The 17,106-nt window shown below is 38.0% G+C and overlaps 1 protein-coding gene across 3 annotated transcripts in view; it reads left to right on the forward strand.

Moving 5' to 3' along the window:
• The window catches only part of USP37 (ubiquitin specific peptidase 37), an 81,289-nt gene that overhangs the window by 41,839 nt on the left and 22,344 nt on the right, over positions 1-17,106 (forward strand). For all 3 annotated transcript variants that reach the window (XM_021002730.2, XM_021002732.2, XM_021002733.2), the window contains 3 exons: positions 321-386; positions 6,028-6,169; positions 9,731-9,986. In XM_021002730.2, the coding sequence (XP_020858389.1) occupies positions 321-386; positions 6,028-6,169; positions 9,731-9,986 (464 nt within the window). The remainder of the gene's footprint in view (positions 1-320; positions 387-6,027; positions 6,170-9,730; positions 9,987-17,106) is intronic.

A 17,106-nucleotide genomic window follows, 5' to 3' on the forward strand; every position in this document is an offset into this window, starting at 1 on the left:
TTTTAAAGTCATCTTTTTCCGTATTGTTGCTTGAACTTAGCTACCAATTGTGTCCAACTGTTAGATTATTGCTCCTTACAGATTATGTAAGGATGCTGTTTGTATTTTTCTCTCTGGTTTATTTAATAATCAGTATATTTAATAGAATGCATCATTATACTCTCTGCTTGTCAAAGGTATTGATCTTTCAGGGATTAGGGCTTTTAATAAAGTATCTGGCTTCAGGATATAAGTAAAAAGTATTTTGGGTTTTTTTCCCTATAGAGATTATAACTGCATTTGTCTATATAATATGTATATGTTGTTTAATTTTCTGATAGTACTCGGCCATTGAAAGCATCCCAAATGGTGAATTCCTGCACCATCAGCACTTCTACGCCTTCAAGGTTAGTTGTATCTCCTGTGTACCCTGTGATTTTTTAAGGATTTAACTTGTTCTGTTCACCAACTCCTTTTTTCTTCATTTTTTCTCACATTACGTAATTCTTCAGTTGTCACCTTTGTTGGTCATACTTTGGTGTTTAACCTAATATAGAGCAAACTTTAACAGTGAAACAAGATTTAAAACAGTCCCTTAACATTCTGTTACAAGCCTGTGTTTTAAACTTGATTGCTTTCTAGTTTGTGACATTTTATAACCTAAAATTTAAGAATATTTCAGAATTAATCTAGTTTGTTTATACATTTTTAATTATTTATATATTAGGAAAAAGTGATATTAATGTTGAGTGTTTTATTTCTAAAATGAGTGTGTAGATGCAAAATAATTTACATGCTTATGTCCCAAGAGGCAATCTAAACTCAGATATAAAGACCTAGAGTCAGTGTGATATCAGACACAGACTTACTGTGTAACTCTGGGCAAGTTGCTTAACTTCTCCGTGCCTTGGTTTGTTCCTCTGTACCATGGGGAGGCTCTACCTCCTAGGATGGTGTGAGGATCAAATACAGTGACGCCCTTGAAGACTCTCACACACATTAGAGCTCTTTACAAATTTGAACTGGAGTCAGTTACTGTGAGTTTTCATGATTCAGTCACTGAACTTGAGCGATTTTGAGGATGACTAGAAAAATACATTCTTGAGGAATACTGTGCTACAGGAATTTTACTGCTTTCCCACAAAATTTAAAGGGCTAGACCTGGCCAAGGAAAGAAGCAGATATTTCTACTCCCCCTTAATGCACTCATCCTCTAAGAATTGGTTGGAAACACCAGCGTTTAATATTATACCTCTTACTGTGAGTGATTTGATAAGTCAGCAGTCTCAAAATTTATGTCTTCTAAAATTTGTCCTAAAATCAATTTTATTCTTATTATTTTTCAGTGTATTAATACCAGGTGACTTAAATAACTCAAAATCTGAAAGGATTAAGGGCACAAATATTCTTCCCCAAGTCTTTAGAAAATGAGCAAGTAATGAATTATATGATGAATATTTTTCTTTAATCTAGACAAGCTACTGTCAGTGAATTTGTTACTTATTAATGGAATGTACTGTGTAGCAAATCACTGTAGTTGCCTCAAAGAGATGACTTCATTGGACATTTCCATGATCTGGCCATCTGTGCTTTGAGGTCTTTTGTTCTGCAAGCTTGATTTTCTATCACAATTGGAGTGATTAGGCTCTGGCAAGCTAATCATGTTGATAAAACTTAGAAAAGACTTGTTTATGAACCAGAAAGCCATTGGGTTTTTATATAGTGTCATTTATTACATTTAACGGACTGTCACATTAGCTGCGAGGAAACAGTTACCTTCCTCAGCAGAGTATTTACCTGGACACATTATGCCTGGAGGTCTCCTTGGTGACCATGAAATCAGAGATACGGAATTGACATCATTGATAGGACATTTCTGTCTCAGTTTTATTAAAACCTGAAAGATCACCCAGTGGTTGGGTATTATTCTAGCTAATAACCCCTTCTGGGGCAGTCATCTCCCATAAAGTATTTGGTGTGATTGCTGACTTTTATATCTTTTTTTAAAACTGTGTTTCTGTGCAGAGCATAGAATCTTATTTACTGCATTTTATTTACTAGTTTCTTGATATTTTCATTTATTGTTTGCAAATTTAGATTTACATTTCATCCTGTTCTGTTTTGCAGGGGTAATATCTTGATTTATGTTAATTCAAATAAAGGAGAGATCTTTCTTTGGGCTTTTCCTTATTTCTTTTTCAGCTTATAGTGTCTAGGATACTTAGAAGTAAAAATGAATCTTGTGATGATGTCAAATAAATGAGATATTTGAGCTAAGTAAAATTTCCATACAAGCTCTAGGTACTCAAACTTATTTTAACCAAAGTACATTGGCTTTAATTTTATTTTTTTTATTGATGACATAAGTTTATAACAATGTCAATTTTTGTTCTTTACTGTAATATAGGGATGCCCTTGAGGGATGTTGGCCTGACTGACCCTGTATTAAGTTGTTCTAAGCTGATGTGTTTTTATAATTCTTTGGACTTTTTTTTTCTTTAAATATAAATTTATTTATTTTTAGCTTTCAACATTCACTTCCACAAGTTTTTGAGTTCCAAATTTTCGCCCCATCTCCCCCCCCCCACCCCAAGATGGCATGCATTCTGAATATCCCTTCCCCTAGTCTGTCCTCTCTTCTATCTCTCCCCACTTCTCTTATCCCCTTTCCCTTCTATTTTCCTGTAGGGCAGGATAGACTTCTGTACCCCATTTCCTATATTTCTTATTTCCCAGTAGCATGTGAAAACATTTTTTTTAAACATATGTTTTTAAAACTTTAGGTTTCAAATTTTCTGTCTTCCTCCCTCCCCACCCACCCTCATTGAAAAGGCAAGCAACTCAATATAGGTTATACACGTGCAGTTATGCAAAACACATCCATAGTAGACATGTTGTAAAAAACTATTTCCCTTAATCCTATCCTGCCCTCCCATTTATTCTATTCTTTCTTTTGACCCTGTCCCTCCTCAGAAGTATTTACTTCTGATTACCCCCTTTCCCAATCTGCCCTCCTCTCTATCATCCCCCTGCTCTCTTGTCCCCTTCTCCCCCTATTTTCCTGTAGGGTAAGACAGATTTCCATACCCAATTGAATGTGTATGTTATTCCCTCCTTAAGCCAAATCCTATGAGAATAAGATTCACTCATTCCCTCTCACCTTCCCCTGTTTCCCCTCCACTGTAAGAGATTTTCTTTTCTGTTTTTTTTTTGTGAGATAATTTACCCCATTCTACCTCTCCCTTTCTTGTTCTCCGAGTATAATCCTCTCTCATCCCTTAATTTTATTCTCCAGATATGACCCCTTAATCTTCAACTCATCCTGTGCCCTCTATCTATCTATCTACATATACATACATATAATTTTTTTCCTCCAACTACCCTAATACTGACAAAGGTCTCATGAGTTATAAATATCATCTTTCCATGCAGGAATGTAAACAGTTCAATCTTAATAAGTCTCTTATGATTTCTCTTTCCTGTTTACCTCTTCATGTTCCACTTGAGTCCTGTATTTGAAAGTCAAATTTTCTATTCAGCTCTGGTCTTTTCATCAAGAATGCTTGAAAGTCCTCTATTTCACTGAATGACCATTTTTTCCCCTGAAGGATTATACTCAGTTTTGCTGGGTAGGTGATTCTTGGTTGTAATCCTATCTCCTTTGCCCTCTGGAATATTATATTCCATGCCCTGGTCCTTTAATGTAGAAGCTGCTAAATCTTGTGTTATCCTGATTGTGTTTCCACAGTACTTGAATTGTTTCCTTCTGGCAGCTTGTAATATTTTCTCCTTGACCTGGGAACTCTGGAATTTGGCTACAATATTCCTAGGAGTTTTCCTTTGGGGATCTCTTTCAGGAGGAGATCTGTGGATTCTTTCAATTTCTATTTTGCCCTCTGGTTCTAATATATCAGGGCAGTTTTCCTTGATAATTTCTTGAAAGATGATGTCTAGGCTCTTTTTTTGATCATGGCTTTCAGATAGTCCAATAATTTTTAAATTCTCTCTCCTGGATCTATTTTCCAGGTCAGTTGTTTTTCCAATGAGATATTTCACATTGTTTTCTAATTTTTCATTCTTTTGGATTTGTTCTACTGTGTCTTGATTTCTCATAAAGTCACTATCTTCCAATTGCTCTATTCTAATTTTTAAGGAAGTATTTTCTTCAGTAATCTTTTGGACTTCCTTTTCCATTTGGCCAATTTTTCTTTTTAGGGCATTTTCTCCTCATTGGCTTTTTGGACCTCTTTTGCCATTTGGGTTAGGCTATTTTTTAAGGTGTTATTTTCTTCAGTATTTTTTTGGGTCTCCTTTAGCAAGCTGTTGACTTGTTTTTCATGATTTTCTTGCATCACTCTCAGTTTTTCCTCTACTTCCTTACTTGCTTCTCAAAATCCCTTTTGAGCTCTTCCAAGGCCTGGACTGATTCATATTTTTCTTGGAGGCTTTGGATGTAGGAGCTTTGACTTTGTTGTCTTCTTCTGGTTGTATTTTTGATCTTCTTTTTCACCAAAGTAAGATAATATAGTCTGACTCTTTTTGGCTGCTTGCTCATGATCCCAGCCAATTACTTGAGTTTTAAACTCTTTGTTAAGGTATGAATCTGCTTCCAATGTGGAGAATATACTGTCCCAAGCTTCGGGGGGTTTGTACAACTGTTTTCAGAGATACTTGTAGGGACCTGTAAATTTTCAGTTCTTCCAAGGTGGTATGATAAGGGCGAGGTGTTTACTCCTTTCCTGGCCTGTGACACAAGTACTCCTTTCTGTCCTGTAACGTGAGAGGGGCTCCTCTCCACAGCCACTACAAGCTCCTCCACGCCAGCGCTCCTTCTCACCCCAGCGCTGCCGCCCAGAACTGTGACCCAGATCCAAACACGGGCAAAGCGAGAGATTCCTGCCTCAGCACTGGCAAACAGATTCCTGCAATCCCTCTCTGATCAGCGACTGGATTCCCCCTCAGTCTGTGGGTCGAAAGCTCGGGAAGCAGCTGCCCCCCCCCCCCACACTCTTGGGAAATGGAGCTGAGACCCTGCCTTCCTCTCTGAGCACTGACAGAAACAGACTTTTTCCACTGACCTTCTAAGTTGTCTTTGGCCCTGGTGGATTGAGGAATCTGGAAACCTCCACAGCTGCTCGCAATTCAGTCCTCTGAGGCCTCCTCCAGGTTAGCTGCGGCCTGCGCGCCCACGCCACGATACACCTTTCTGATCAATCATCCGGCTTGTCTTGGGCTGGAAATTTGTTCCACTTTGCCTTTTTGTGGGTTCTGCTGCTTCAGAATTTGTTTAGAGCCATTTTTTATGAGTATTTGGAGGGGTTTGGAGGAGAGCTCAAGCAAGTCACTGCTTTTACTCCGTCATCTTGGCTCCACCCCCCTGGACTTTTTATTGTTCTGTGTATTAGCTATCACTTGTATATCCTCACTGCTGACAGTGTGTCATCTTCTTTCTAATTTATTGCATTACTTAATAAACAGTTTTTTCAGTGAAAATTTAAGGTGACTTCAGGCCTCTCTTATGGAATAAGGTGCCCAACCTTAATGATTGCTGTCTTATCCCTTAGCCTGTTTTGTTGACTTCCCTAGCTACATTTTGGATGCTTGAAATCTGATTTCTTAATAATTGTGGTGTTACTCTAATTAAAAGAGGGAGCGAATTATCCCATGCATAGTATTGTTAGATTTATTCATTGCCATGTCTGTATGAAATCCAGTTGAGAATACCTTGTTTACAAATATAGTAAATATTTCACTGGAATTAATCATTAGAAGAGAAAAAGACAAAAAGTGGCTTGTTAAACTTCCAAGAAGCAGTATTTTGAGAATGAAGCAAATATAGGTATATAGATATGTCTTCAGCTTTTAGCGAAGTAATTTTCAGTATTTCAATAAATTTTTTTTTAAAAAATCAAATATGGTATATGTTCTACTAAAATTTTCTGTGTTGAAAAATAAAGTTTACCTTTTATTAGTGTTTATATTCCTAAAAAGAATAACAAAGATAAATTATGCAGAACTAGTAAATATATGTTTTTTTTAAATTTGCAGGAAATATGCATTCAAATCTAAGAGCTCCATAGGATTCTCCATTGATTCCGACAGTGAGGATGAACTGCTAAAACGTTCTGTGGTCCTCAGCCAGAGACTTTTTGAAATGCCAGGCAGGGAGCAACAGGAAGAACTGGAAAGGGTAGGTGATTTCCATGAAAATGTCTGACAAAAATTGCTACTACATAAAGCCAATGATATGTTCTTCAAAATATGGGTTCAGAAAATAAGGGGTAGATACTAAATTTTTTGAGAATAGAGAGTTTGTTCCCTGGCTAGCCCAATAATCTTGTGTACAATTTGGTGACTTGTGCTCATAGATTTAAAAACTTAGAGATAATGAGAGGATCTTCCAGACCATCTAAGACCAAACTCTTTGTTTTAAAGAGATGCGACACAGAGTTTATGATTTTCTGAAGGTTACACAGATTTCTTAAGAAGTATGAGTTGCTATGAGTTCTGCGATACCCTTTTACCTTTTGGTCTTCAGAGAATTATGAGCTTATTTCAAAATGTTTATTTGTGAGAAAATCATAGTAAAAGACTAAAATTCTGGGCTTCAAATTGTGGCTAGTGGAATCATAGATCAATCACCAATCAATAGTCATTTATTAATACCTGTGCCAGGTCTATGCTATATTCTGGAGATGCAAATACAAAGAATGAATCAATCTCTTCTCACAAGAAGCTTACTTTCTTTTTTTTAATTTTCTTTTTTTATTAAATGAAAAATCCTAACATTTATTCTGTGGAAGGCTAAAGCAGGAATAATCAAATGTCATAGTTACTCAGCACAGGGCAAAAACAAGAATATTCAAAACGTTGGAATCTACCATGAACCTTGGGCCACATACTCCCACAAATGCTTGCTGTGTCCATGGGGAGAGGGATCACACACTTAAAGAAACCTAGCAAGAAGACATATCATAAGTGGGGAAAATACATTCCTGGAGCAACTCATAGCTTTGACTGTAGGCTTGCAAGTCTTGGTCTGGTCATAAACAATCCCTACCACCTGAAGCCATTTATTTTTAACTAATCCCCTTCTGATCCTCACCACTCTCTGACCATGCATACCTACTCTTCCATTGTCAAGCTAATAAAGCAGGTACAAACTGTTTTATATCATAGCTACCCTGAGCAAGAAGCTGCAAGTATGTCACAGTTTTTTAACAAGGACTGTCAGTATTGCCCTTGCTCAATGACAAGCAGTTTCTTTAAACCATAGAATTCTGGAGTTCTTTGGGTTGGCCTTCTGGGCATTGCAGACAAGCCTAGCCAGCATTTCTTTCAACAAAATACTGCTTTCTCCAGTCCACAAGCACAGCTCAAAACAAAAGAGAGATGTGAGGACCAAATTTTCCTTTCTGTTTCTCTCTCATTAAACTACAAAGGGCAGTGGAAGGCAACCATGTGCTCTCAGGAGGTCCCCATCAGTCCATAGCTCGTCCCGTTCTTCCTCCCCCACCGACTGACTGCGCAGTTATCTGTCTGAGCTCAAAACACTTTGTACACAGCCACGTGAGGGGTGGGGGCAGGGGGCAGTCCAGGAAAGGCTCTTTGTAGAACGTGGGACTTGAGTTGTGTCCTGAAGGAAGAGGGAAATTATGTAAGAGGACAAGGTGGCTAGGTCAGAGTGGGCAGGAAGGGAGTAATATCCCTTGAGGCTAGAAAGATAGTTTGGGACCAGTTATGAAGAGGTAAAAGCTAAATAGGATTTTATATTTATCTTAGAGAAAATAAGGAGCCACCGGAGTTGGTTGAGTAGAGGAATGACAATCAAACTTGTACTTGAAGAAAAACCATTTTGGCAGTAGTTTGGAGGATGGACTGGAGTGGAGAGAGGCTTGAGGCAGGGAGACCAGTTGAAGCTTAGGGGAATGACTAGGGCTGTTTATCTAAGTCTGAGATTCATCTGCATGGAAATGATATTGAAACCCTTGGAAACTGATGGGGTTATGTAAGAGAGAGAAAAGATCAGGGCCTAGCTCAGAATCTTGGCTGATTATTGATGCATGAGCAGAACATATTAAAGAGTGCAGACAGGTAAGAGGAGAACTAGGAGAAAGTGTCACAAAACCCTAGAAATGGGAAAATATCCAAGAGAGAGTAGTTAACTGTGAGATGCTGCAAATAAGTTGAGAAAGATGAGGACCAAGATAAGACCATCAGATTTGGCAAGTAAGAGGTGATTGGTAACCCTGGAAAGAAAGAACAATTTTAGTTGAGTAATGAGGTCGCTGAATATGCTAATAGCATAGTGATCCATGATTACTTGAGACATTTGGATTATCTCTTTTTACAAGGAAAGAGCACTTCATGAACATTTTTTTGAGCTTCCCTTATCAGAAGAGCAAAATTATTTCAAAAGGCCATTTTGTCGTGGTGGGGTAAACTTTTTTTCCATGTAATATTTAAACCAGGGCCCAGTTAGGATGGTATCGACCTTGAATGAAAACTAAAAGGACATTCAAAGCCACAATTCTTCACTTTTTTTTTAGGCAGTTGGGGTTAAGTAACTTGCCCAGGGTCACTCAGCTAGTAAGTGTCAAGTGTTTGGTCTGAGGCCGGATTTGAACTCAGGTCCTTCTGACTCCAGAGCCTGTGCTCTATCCACTGTGCCACTTACCTGCCCCTCACAATTCTTCACTTTTCAGTAACTTTTAAATATATCTCTTTTTTCCTTTCTTTTTATTTCATTTCATTAAATATATTTTCCAATTACATGTAAAAAATTTTTTTTTAATTTTTTTTGATGTTTGAGTTCCAAATTCTCTCCTTCCCTCCATACCTACCCCCCTCATTGAGAAGGCAAACAGTTTGATATAGGTTATACGTGTGCCATCATGCAAAACATTAAATATATTTTTGAATAAATCTTGGAGAAGATGGTGTGATTTCTGTTTTTCATTTGTTTTGCAGCTAGTGAATCAAGGAAATCCAATTTCTACTAATGTTTAAAATGGTAGAGAAAAAATGGTCACTCTTTGATTATTAAGTATATGTTGATCATTGCTTATAATCATTTTGAACCTATTTCCAAAAACATCCATTTCACTAATACCGGATGTGGGAAGCATGGCTAGACCACAGTTCATGCAAAAAAGATCTCATGGTTTTAGTGGACTGAAGATTGAGATGAGTCAGTAGGGTACCACAGTTGCCCAGAGACCAGAATACGCTGTTAGTCTGCATTAAGGAAGAGGATCCAGCTCTAGAATGTGGAGTGTGACGGATGCACTGCCCTCTGCCCTAATCAGATCACATCTAGAGTATGGCAGTCAAGTCTGAGAAAACCGAGAAGTGAATTCTCCAGCAGAGTTAGCAAGGGTGGTGAGAGGTTTGGCTGAAGAAACTGGAAAGCTTGAATATGAAGACTTTGAGGGCATGGGGACATGATAACTGCAGGTTTGGGGAGGGCTGCTATATGTAAGATAAAGCTCATGTTCTGCTTGGGCCTGGAGAACAAACCTAGGAATAGTTGGTGTAAGGTTCAGAGGCATAGGTTTAAGCCTAATGTAAGGAAAAACTTCCTAGCAGTTAGAACTATCTAAATTGATTATGAGTTGCTTTGGTGGAAGTGTTCAAGTGGAAGCTGGATATTAGTGAAAGGTTTCCTGTTTAGGTATGTATTGGGCTAATGACTGACCTGTAGGTCTCTTGGAACTGTTTAGATTGTGTCCTTGTGCCTTCCTCTCTGTAGGTTTCAAAAAAATGCAAAATGGAATCAGATAAATCAGAATTGGGAAACTCAGGATTTGATGGAATGAGTGAAGATGAACTTCTGGCAGCTGTCTTGGAGATAAGTAAGAGAGAAGCCTCTCTGTCTTTGACTAATGAAGATGATGATAAGCCTACCAGCAGTCCAGATACGGGGTTTGCAGAGGATGATATACAAGATACGCCTGAAAATCTGGAATCTCTGGAGGCAGAAAAATCAAAAGCCCCAGTAGAAGCTGGTAGGTTGAATAAAAATGAATGTATCTAGTAATAAACATAACTAGAACCCTTACAGAGTTAGAGTAATGGTTTTAGTGGTGAACAGAAATGACTTGTATAACAGTGGTATGGGTAATCACTTCTGAAATATTTCCATCCTTTAAATGAATTAATTGTATTGAATTTGAAGCTATGTGTGTGACTGAGCACCTAAGGATGCACTGAGAGTATGCTTCTTTCTGTGAAGTACGGTCTACTGGATATCATTTTGGCTCATGAATGTATGTGTTTGTGCCTTAGTTCATGTCTTTCTTCTGTTTGGTCTTATCATTTACCTAAAAAGTTCATGTAAGGTAAAACTCTGAGATGGCTTCCACGTCCAGGGACCATTTCCTGCCTTCATATCCCTGCTCTTGCCCTAGCTTCATGTTGGGAGCATAAAGGATGCCAGACAAGAAAGTCCTAAATATTGTTCCTACCCCTAATGTTAAACTTTAAGCCTCAGTTTTATCACCTACAAAATCAGAATATTTGTATTTACCTACCTCATTAGATTGCTTCTAGAATCAGAATTGGGTTTTTTTTTCTTTTTTGCAAGGCAGTCAGGGTTAAGTGACTTGCCCAGGGTCACACAACTAGTTAAGTGTCTAGTGTCTGAGTCTAGATTTGAACTCAGGTCCTCCTGAATCCACGACTGGTACTCTATCCATTGTGCCACCTAGCTGCGCCGCAGAATTGTTTTAAAAACTATAACACTGGAGTCAAATCCAAAGTGGTAACAACATTATTATTTTAGTGCCCTACCTGCCAGTGGAAGAAATGAACTCTTTGCTTTGGCCTATTCCCTGAAGCATTGTGGATATTTTTTAAATATTGGTAGTTTCATCAAAACTTTTCATCTACTACCCATCAGCATGCCAACTTTTTCCCCCCTCATGACAGCAAGTTCTTAAAAATCTGTAATATGTGAGATATATAAATAGGCAATGAATTATAGAATTAATTTTATTCTGCATGTGTTGAATAAAAGCCTGTATTATTATAGTGGGCTATCTATGATATATGTAATTAGGGGAGGAAAATCTTATAATTTTGGCATTCAGAAATAATTCTCTCTTTATTAAAAAATAATTTTATTATGAACTAGGGAATATTAAAATTTAATATTTCATATGCAGAAGTCACAAAATGGTTATATAAATCCATTGCAAGCAACTTATTTCTTTAAAGTATGTATTATACTTAAGTGGTGGTAAGCACTGTCCTGATTGTCTGTGTCTTGTTCTGAACTTGCTTCTACTCTTTTGTGAATTTTTAAAATTTTGTTTTGTTTTTAATATGAGGCAGTTGGGGTTAAGTGACTTGTGCAGAGTCACACAGCTAGTGAGTGTTATGTGTCTGAGGCCGGATTTGAACTCAAGTCCTCCTGACTCCAGTACTGGCACTCTATCCACTGGGCCACCTAGCTGCCCCAATTTTATTTTTTTCAATCAGTGAAAATCTATCTTCTCTCTGCCTGCCCCGCTACCCCCCAGTTGAGAATGAAAGAAAAACAAAATCCCAGTTACAGCCGTGTCCAAAAATGTGTTTCCTTCTGCACTTTGAGTCCTTCATCTCTCTATCAAGAGGTGAGGAGCATTATTCATCATCATCATCATCATCATCATCATTGTCGTTGTTGTTGTTCAGTAGTTCTTCCACTATCTCTCAAAGTCTGACCAACTTTATTTTTGTTGTTACTCTTGACATTATCTTTCCATTTCATCCTCTGCCATCCCCTATTCCTTTTGCCTTTAGTCTTTGTCAGAGTTAGGGTCTTTTCCAATGAGTCCTGTCTTCTCATTATGTGGCCAAAGTATTTAAGCTTCAGCTTTAGTATTTGACCTTACAGTGAATAGGCTGAATTAAATTTTTTTAGGCATGAACTTCTTTGATCTCTTTGCTGTCTAAGGGACTGTCTAGCTCCACAGTTTGAAAACATCAATTCTGTGATGGTCAGCTTTCTGACTGTCACAGCCATACACGGCTACTGGAAAAACCAGAGCTTTAACTCTACGGACCTTTGTTGACAAGGTGATGTTTCTGCTTCTTGGTATGGTGTCCAGATTTGCCATAGCTTTCCTTCCAAGGAGCAAGCATCTTTTAGTTTCATGGCTGTAGTTGCTATCTGCAGTGATCTTTGAGCCCAAGAATATAAAAATCTGATACTGCTTCCATTTCTTCTCCCTCTATTTGCCAGGAAATGATGAGGCCAGTTGCCAGGGTCTTGGTTTTTTTTTTTTATGTTAAGCTTCAAGCCAGCTTTTACACTCTCCTGTTTTCCCCTCGTCATGAGGTTTTGTAATTCCTCTTCACTTTCTGCCATCAGAATGATATCATCTGCATATTTGAGATTATTGATAGTTCTCCTGGCAACCTTAGTTCTGGCTTTTGATTCATTCAGCCTGACGTTTTACATGATGTACTCCACATATATGTTAAATAAAGTGACAACACATGTACTCCTTTTCCAATTTTAAACCAGTCAGTTGCGTGTTCAGTTCTAACTGTTGCTTCTTGGCCTATATACAGACTTCCAGGAGACAAGATGATCTGCTACTCCCACCTCTCTGAGGACTTGCCACATTTTGTTGTAATCCACGCAGTCAAAGGCTTTTGTGTAGTCAATAAAGCAGAAGTAAATGTTTTTCGCACACTCCCTTGCTCTTCTCCATAATCCAGTGAATGTTTGCAGTTTGGTCTCTAGATCCTCTGCCTCTTCAAAAACCAGCTTGCTCTTTTGGTAATTCTCAGTTCACATATTGCTGAAGCCTAGCTTGCAGAATCTTAAGCATAACCTTGCTGGCATGTGAAATGTGCACAATTATTTGGTTATTTGAACATTCCTTGGCATTGCCCTTCTTTAGGATTGGGATGTAAGCTGATCTTTTCCAATCCAGTGGCCACTGTTAAGTTTTCCAAATTTGCTGACATACTGAGTTCAGGAATTTAACATCATCATCTTTTAGGATTTTAAATAGCTCAGCTAGAATTCTATCACCTCCACTAACCTTATTATTAGCAGTACTTCCTAAGGCCCACTCGATTTCATTCTCCAGGATATCTGGCTCTAAATCAGTAACCACACCTCCATGGTTATTGGTAATGTTAAGATCTTTCTTCTATAGTTCTTTTGTGCATTCATGTCACCTTTTCTTAATCTCTTCTGCTGCTGTTAAGTCTCTACTATTTTTATCTTTTATCATGCCCATTTTTGTATGAAATGTTCCCTTGATATCTCTAATTTTCTTGAAGAGATCTCGTCTTTCCATTCTGTTGTTTTCTTCTCTTTCTCTGCATTACTGATTTAAGAAAACCTTATCTCTCCTTGCTATTCTCTGGAATTCTGCATTCAGCTAGATATGTCTTTCCCATTTTCCCTTACCTTTCACTTTCCTTCTTTTCCTGAGCTATTTGTAAAGTCTGTTAGATAGTCATTTTGCTTTTTTGCTTTTCTTTTTCTTTGGTATGTTTTTTGTTGCTGTCTCCTGCATGATTTTGTGAACCTCTGTTCATAGTTCTTAACCAGATCTAGTCCCTTAAATATATTCATCACCTCCGTATTCATAAGGGATGTTGATTAGGCCATTCCTATATGGTCTAATGTTTCGCTACTTTCTTCAATTTAAATCTGAATTTTGCAATAAGAAACAAGTTTCCTTATTAGTCCTTGGAAATTATGATTGGTTATTACACTGATCAGAATTCCTCATTCTTTCAAAGTTGTCTTTCTTTATCATAATGATGTCAGTGAGTAAATTGTTCTACTTATGTTCACTTCTTTCTGTGTCAGTTCATACAAGTGTTCCCAGATGTCTTCAAAACCTTTCCCCTGGGGCAGCTAGATGGCACAGTGGATAGAGCATCGGCCCTGAAGTCAGGAGGACCTGAGTTCAAATCCGACCTCAGGTCAAACAGTTGACACTTACTAGCTGTGTGACCCTGGGCAAGTCACTTAACCCCAATTGCCTTAAAAAAAAAAAACACCACCATCTCCTTAATAATTCCCCATAGCACAGTTGTATTTCATCACATTTATAGGCCATAACTTCCTAAGGGCATTTCCATGTTTGTGGACATTGATCCCATCCTTTGCCACCTCAAAAAGCTGTAAATATTTTCGTACATACTTAGAATTTGATTTGGTTAGGACTAATTCCTCCCTTAATTTACCCTCCCTTTAATTCCCTTTCTAATTTTCTCTTCTCCTTGTCCTCCTAATTCCCTGTTGAATGAAGTGTATTTCTATATTCAGTTCTGTATGTGTGTTCTTACCTAACCTTCCTTTCCCTCTTCCTCTCCCTCCTCATTGTGTCATCCTCTGCTCTAAGGAATTCTTTTCCCCTTTCTTTCCATTCTTCTGAGATCATCAAGACATAACAGAATCACTTCTACGCATTGTCTAATTAGACTCCCTCTATGAACATTGATGATGATAAAGATCCGAGGGGACAAGTATTGTCTCCCCTTATTAAGATGTAAACAGTTTATCTTTGTTTAGTCATTTATCATTGATTTTTTATGTATCTCTTAATTTTGAACTTCAAAGTTTCTACACAGCTCTTTTTATCAGGAATGCTTAAAAATCATCTTTTTTTCATTAAAGGTCCATTTTTTCCTCATGTAGGATTATATTCATTTTTGTGAGGGTAAGTTATTCTTGGCTGTAGGCCTGTATCATTTGCCTTCTGCAATGTTGTATTCCAGATTCTCTACTCCTTCGGAATGATGGCTTCTAAATCATGTGATACTGACTGTTAGTATTTGAATTGTTTCTTTTTGGCTGTTTGCAGTATTTTTTATTTGACCTAGAAACTCTGGATTTTGGCTATGATATTTGTGGGAGTTTTCATTTAGGGTCTTCTTGGCGGGGGAGGCAGGAATTCTTTTAAGAGTTGACTGGTAGATTTTATTTCCACTTTACTCTGGTTCTAAGAGACCTAAGCAGTTTTCTTTTAAGGTTTTTCGCAGTATGGTATTTAGGCTCTTTTTTTTTTGTCATGATGTTCAGGTAGTCCAATGATTATTAAATTTTCTTTTCCTTGATGTGTTTTTCATATCAGTTGTTTCTATTTCTAAAGCCTTTTGACTTTATTTTGATATATCTTATTGTCTCGTGGAATCATTGACTTCTACATAGCACATTCTAATTTTCAGAGAGTTTGTTGCTGGGGCAAGGTTTGGTAACTCTTGTGCCAAGCCATTAATTCCCTTTCCAATTCTTTCTTCCATGCCTTGTTTCTTTTCCAGTTTTTTTCCTCTAATACTCGTTGATAAAACTTTTTTTTGGCTCCTGTTTTGGCTCTTCCAGGAATTCTAATTGAATTTGTGCCCAACCTATGTCTTTCTTTGAGGCTTTGCTTGCAGATGTTTTGGAGTCATTCTTCTAGGTTTGTGTCTTGAGCGCTCGTCACAATAATAACTCATTGTAGTGAGATTTTTCTGTTGTTTACTCATTTTTTCAGCCTCCTTTCTGACTTTGCACTTGAATTTTAGCTCCAAGTTCTCTGTACTTCTGGAGAAATGGTTTAAGCTAGTCCTGATGCTTTCTTTCAGTATTGAATGTTGTGTTATTCCAGGATTTTAGGGATAGCTCAGGCTGGGGACCTGAAACCTTTCAGTGCTCAAGTCTGACCACTGACCCCTAGTCTGAGCTCTGCAAATTCCTCTCCTGGGTTTGGATCTGAGTAACAGATGACTGCTGCTGGACTTGGTCACTTTCAGCCAAATTGTCCATTTTATCTTCAGAGAATCTTTATATCCCTTGTTTGGTCAAGAACTCTTCTTTTATTCATAGTTGTAGAAATCTCTCTTTTCCTTCTCTGATTTATTTATGACAGTGACCCTTTTGTACCAAAATTGTATATCCATTCAAACGTAGTGCAGTATATGGTAGGCTCCCCTTTGACCTCAGTCTCCTTGAAGTCCACTCAAAGTCTAGTCCTCCCTTGGTCTCTCTTTCCTTCTCTTTGTACAAAACTCAGTAAGATGTTGGTTACCTTCCCTACTGTAGCCCTGGTGGGCTACAGCAGTAGGATACTGGAAATCTCAGGCCTCTTGGTATAGCCTTCTTGGCAGTGACACATGGGCACTGAATTAACCATGTCAGTAAGACAGTAAGCATTTATTAAGTGCCTGCTATATGCCAGGCACTGTGCTAACACCGTAGGGATACAAAGAAAGGCTAAAGACAGTCCCTACACTTGAGGAGGTCACAATCTAGTGGAAAGAGACAACATGGAAACAAATATATATAAATGAGATTTATATGGGATAATTTGGAGATAAGCAAAAGAGGTAAGGTACTAGCATTAAGGGGGATCAGGAGAATCTTGTAGAAGGTGGGATTTTTATCTGGACTTGGAAAAAACCAGGGAGGTCAGGAGGCAGAAATGAAGCAGAACTTGTTCTATGACTCAGGGCGGTGCATGACTGAACTCTGTCTCCCTGGATAGTGATGTATAGGTGCTGCTTCTGTTCTTATGGTCTAGCTTCAGTCACCTAATTACTGGAGCTGGGATTGACTTTTGAGGTTCCCATTCAGAGCAGTGGCCTGCTTGAAGTCTGTTTACTGATGTTTGCCCTACTTTCTCTGGTTCCCAGCCAGATTATCCAAGTCCATGCTGGTTTTTCTGGCATGAATGGAATGGAATGATTTGAGACTAAATGAGATAGAGGGAATGGAATCTTATTTGGATAATACCTTGTGTCCTTCATGACCTTCTGGCCACTTTGCCTATCTGGGTCAATACTGTTTCACCTTGTTTCTGGTAATTTAGTAGCTCAGAAATGTCCAGGATATTTCTTGCATTAGAGTTCCTTTCCCCTAACCAGTTCGCCCCAAATATAGTCAATGTCACAACATTTAGAATAGTTTTGATGAAGAGCAGATCATGATACTATGTATACATCAGACGAAACTTGAAAGTATCCGAAGTTTCCACCTACAAAGTGAGGTTTGATTTCTCCCAAGTCCTTCATGTAAAATACACATGGATCTTAGTTGACCCATTCTCCAAATCTTTTAAAATTTAATTAGTTCACAAAGTAATCCATTCCTACTAGGTTTGAACACTCTCCACACCTGTGGTTTTGAACACT

This window comes from Phascolarctos cinereus, unplaced genomic scaffold (genome assembly GCF_003287225.1).
Source record: "Phascolarctos cinereus isolate Bilbo 61053 unplaced genomic scaffold, phaCin_HiC Scaffold_7;HRSCAF=346, whole genome shotgun sequence".
Taxonomy (NCBI): Eukaryota; Metazoa; Chordata; class Mammalia; order Diprotodontia; family Phascolarctidae; genus Phascolarctos; species Phascolarctos cinereus.